Below are 4,253 nucleotides of genomic sequence, written 5' to 3' on the forward strand. Positions count from 1 at the left end.
ATGAGAAGCTTGTTCTCCGTGACGCTGCTGCTGCTCCTGGCGCTGACGCTCGCCGTCGAGGCCAACAAGAGAACCAAAAATCACAAAGGTGAGGTTCTCAAACATCCACGGGACGTCGTCTACTTCCTGTTAGTGGACGGAACCAGTTCACATAAACTTTGACAAAGTTTGGACACAGACACAAGTGGAAACTGCTAGGTTAGCTTAGCTTAGCATAGAGACTGGAAACAGGGAGACTGTTGATCACTGATCTTTAGAGGAGCTGGGAGGTGGCTCTTTGGGCCAGTCTTAATGCTAAGCTAAGCTAATCAGCTGCTGACTGTGGTGTCATACTCCCCAGAGAAAGATCAAACACTGAGCGAAAAGAGAAACGCTACAAGTTCATTGATTCACCAGACTCCAGAAACCCCAACACTGTCCCATCTCTGTGCTGAGACGCACACTGCTAGCATGCTAATCATAGCATGCTAATCATTTGTAGGCTTTGTAGTTTTCATTCAGTATTTCTCATTAAACCTCCTCAGGGTCTAATTAACACCTTAGTTTATAAAAACTAATTCTAATTACTTCCTGTTTTCTTTTAGCAGATAATTGTGTTTTAATTGTTTATTTAAATTAATTTAAGTGTCAGAAGATGCTAAAGCGCAGGTGTCACAGTAAAACACAAATTAGACTTTTAACATAAAAACAACTTTATTACAATGAATTGATTGATGGTGATGAGAACAGAGAGGAAACGATGCATTCACTGTAAATGTCAACAAAGGCTTTTATTTTGAAAGGCTAATAATATCATGATAAATGAAACTGAGTTTTATTTTGACATGTTGTGTAGTGCTGTGAACTTGTTTTATTGTGAAAGGAAACGTCCTGGGACAGACTGACCCTCTCTGTGCTCGGCAGGTGGGAAACATGAGAAGTCCCGGCCGGCGTCCGAGTGCTCCGCCGCCGAGACTCGCTACGGGAAATGTGTCCCCCAGCAGGGAGACTGTGGGGAGGGACTGAGGGACGCCACCTGCAAGGATCGCACCGACAAGCTCCACTGCAGGATCCCCTGCAACTGGAAGAAGGACATCAGTAAGACTCAGTTATCCTTTACAACGGAGACACCTGCTGGTCAGAGAGGAGACTGCAGCTCTGAACACATCACCTCATTAAATATTAAACCATGACTGAGTTCATTTAACAATTATTCATTTGAATCTAAACGAAGATCTGATTAAATCTGAGCAGCTGAACATTTGTCTCCTTTAAACCTCAAACATCAACAGCTCCCTGATAAACCTGATCCTGGTCATCTGCCCCCTGCTGGATCTATCCAGACTTTGCAGCCACTAGCTTCTGGCAGCCGTTTCCAAAATGGCCGCCTTCCTGGTCCTTCTAGTTTATCAATGTTAATAATCTGATTGATGTGAATATTGACTTTATTGAATCAACCTGTAATGACTTCATCCTTTCTACGTGATGTTGTAGTGAAAGCAGATGTGATCAGCAGCTGTATATGGTCACTGAGCTCAGTCCTTACTGGAGTCTGAATTATTCCTGCTTCAACTGAATTCACTGATTATTTCAAAGATTCTAATCTACATTCATTCACACACAAACTAAAAGGATCCTGTTGAGTAAATAATTAAAACCCAACCCTAAAGCAGATCCAGTATTGTCAGTAAACTGCTCCTCATGTTCCTCCAGGTGACTGTAAGTACAAGTTCGGGCCGTGGGGATCCTGCGACGCCGCCACCAACACCAAGGGCCGGTCAGGAACGTTGAAGCGAGCGCTGTTCAACGCCGAGTGTCAGACGACCGTCAAGGTGTCCAAACCCTGCTCCCCGAAAGGCCGGCCCAAAGGTGAGACGCTCCCTGGCCCGTTAGAGAACCTCATCAAGGTTCTGGTCTCACCTGGTCTCACCTGTCCATCTCTAAGTCCCTGTGTCTCACCTGGTCTAACCTGTCCATCCACCTGGTCTTAATCTAAATGTGTCTCCACATGCGTCCCCAGCCAGCACTTGAGATCTGATCTCAGTGTGTGTGTCTGTAAATCAGCAGCGCCATCATGTGGTCAGTAGAATATTGTAGCAGCTGCTGTCTCTAATGGATCTCTACCTACCGCTGGATCAGAACCATCAACAGCTGCTGGTTGACTTGGAGACATGATCCAGATGTTGGAACAAGATGGAAAGACTCTCCTGCTGCAGGAGGACGAGCCGACTAAAGAACTAAAATCTGACGTGTTTGTTCAGACCAGACTAAATAATGAATGATGTGACTGAGCTGCTGTTTCCTCATCAACCTTTTCTTTCTTTGTCTCCTCCAGCAGGAGGGAAGAAGTCAAACTGAAGTCAAACAGAAGACGGGAGGACTTCTGTCTCTCGGTCCAGATGAACAATGAGTCATGAACCCAGAGAGCGGTGGAGACTCCTGTTTGTGACGTTGTTTAAAGAGTGGAAAGCTTTCCTCCCACTGATACTAAGAATAACCCTCCTAGCTCCTAACAGATGTTCCCGTAGACTTCTTCATTAACGTCAGTTTTTACTTTTAGAATCGTTTTTAAAAATCTGTAAAATCCTCAATGAGATCTATTTTTGAACTATAGCTGATTGATGACACTGTAAATGAACCAATTAAAGAGTGTACATTGTTTTGGTGAAGAGTGTGGTCTGTTCATTGCTTCATCATCATCATCATCATCAGGATGAAGGTTCCTCAGACTGGTGGATGAGGAGTAGAGGCTGTGGTGGTAACCATGGTAACCTCTACTAATCATCATCAGGTGAGGGACAGAAACATGGAGGTAGAAAAACAAGATGAACCAAGATGGAATCTATGTGGACAGAGACGATGGAGACGTGGAGACATCTTGGTCGTCTTCTAAGACTCTACACATTCAGGACTGGAGGAGGACATGGAGGAGGAGGACATGGAGGAGGACATGGAGGAGGAGGAGGACATGGAGGAGGAGGACATGGAGGAGGAGGAGGACATGGAGGAGGACATGGAGGACATGGAGGAGGACATACTACTACTTCGTCTCCTGTTCTATCTCCAGTAGACGTGATGCTCCTCATCATCAGTAAAGATCATTTCATGTGGTCTCCATGGAAACGGTCTCATCTCTGATCAGACTGTTAATAACTTGTTCATGGATCAGTGCTGACATCGTTCATCGTCCCCAGATCAGCTGCTCCACACTCATGCTTCCTCCTGCAGAAACCACAGAAGAAGAAGCAGCAGCAGCAGCTTTTACCTGGCGCCGCCGTCACTGCGGCGTCCTGCGGCGGCAGCAGAGGAGGCTGCAGAAGGTTTTCCTGAAGGTGACGTTGCAGAGGGCGTAGCAGGCGGGGTTGATGGCGCTGTTGACGTAGCACAGCCAGTAGCCGATGATCCACACCAGGCTGGGGACGCAGTCGTGGCAGAAGGTGGCGACGACGACCATGACGTTGTAGGGCGTCCAGGTGACGATGAAGGCCAGCAGGATGGCCAGGATGGTCTTAGTGACCCTCCTCTCCCTCGCCATCACTCGACGCCTCCTCCTCTCCTGGGACCTGAAGCTGGGGCAGCCGGACGCCACGGCGCCCTGAGAGGGACGCTGCTGAGGAGACACAATCATCAATCATCAGATGGAGCCGACCAGCAGGAGGAGACACCTTCAACGGGACAGGAAGAGGAACAGACACCACAGAAGAAGAAGAAGAAGAGACAGGAAGGGTATCTGCACACAAACACCACACAGCTGACTGACCTCCACCGCGTCCTCCGAACTTCTGGACGAGGTCCCCTTCCTCTCCGTCTTCGGAGTGCTGGACTCTGATTGGTTGACAGACAGGTCGGAGGCGGGGTCGCTGCTCACCCAGCTCCGCCTCTTCAACAGGAAGTCTTTGATGGAGGGACTGGTCGTTCTGAGCACGCTCAGTCGGCCGTGGCTGGCGGCCGACAGGCGGCAGTAGAGACCGATCATGACCAACGCCGGCAGGTAGAAGGACAGCGTCGCGGTCGCCATGGTGACGGTCGGGCTGACCAGGAGCTGGATGTAGCAGTGACCCTCCACGACGAGCCGCCTCCCCCCGGAGCTCTGCCAGCTCAGGATGGCGGGGGCCCAGAGGACAAAGGACAGCAGCCAGACGGCGCCGACCATCAGGACCGCCATGCTGCAGGTCCGGCGCGCCGGGTAGCTGAGCGGCCGCGTCATGCAGAGGTAGCGGTCCAGGCCGATGAGCAGCAGGTTCAGGACGGAGGCGTTGCTCGCCACGTAGTCC

At 49.6% G+C, this 4,253-nt stretch overlaps 2 protein-coding genes across 2 annotated transcripts in view; one reads left to right on the top strand and one right to left on the bottom strand.

The window, feature by feature from the left end:
- Positions 1–2,337, top strand: mdkb (midkine b; the record flags this gene model as incomplete). Its single annotated transcript, XM_084554490.1, has 4 exons — positions 1–88; positions 904–1,077; positions 1,693–1,848; positions 2,315–2,337. The coding sequence occupies 4 exons, from the start codon at positions 1–3 to the stop codon at positions 2,335–2,337; spliced, it is 441 nt and encodes a 146-aa protein (XP_084410616.1).
- A 919-nt stretch (positions 2,338–3,256) lies between these two features.
- Positions 3,257–4,253, bottom strand: part of chrm4b (cholinergic receptor, muscarinic 4b) — a gene marked incomplete at its 3' end in the record, with an annotated part of 1,524 nt that continues 527 nt past the window's right edge. Inside the window, exons 1-2 of the mRNA XM_084554875.1 lie at positions 3,740–4,253; positions 3,257–3,574 (exon numbers count right to left, since the gene is read on the bottom strand). The exon at positions 3,740–4,253 is cut by the window's right edge and continues 527 nt beyond it. Coding sequence (XP_084411001.1) covers positions 3,257–3,574; positions 3,740–4,253 — 832 coding nt within the window. The remainder of the gene's footprint in view (positions 3,575–3,739) is intronic.

The sequence above is a fragment of the Chelon labrosus genome (genome assembly GCF_963514085.1).
Source record: "Chelon labrosus genome assembly, chromosome: 11".
NCBI classification, from domain to species: Eukaryota; Metazoa; Chordata; class Actinopteri; order Mugiliformes; family Mugilidae; genus Chelon; species Chelon labrosus.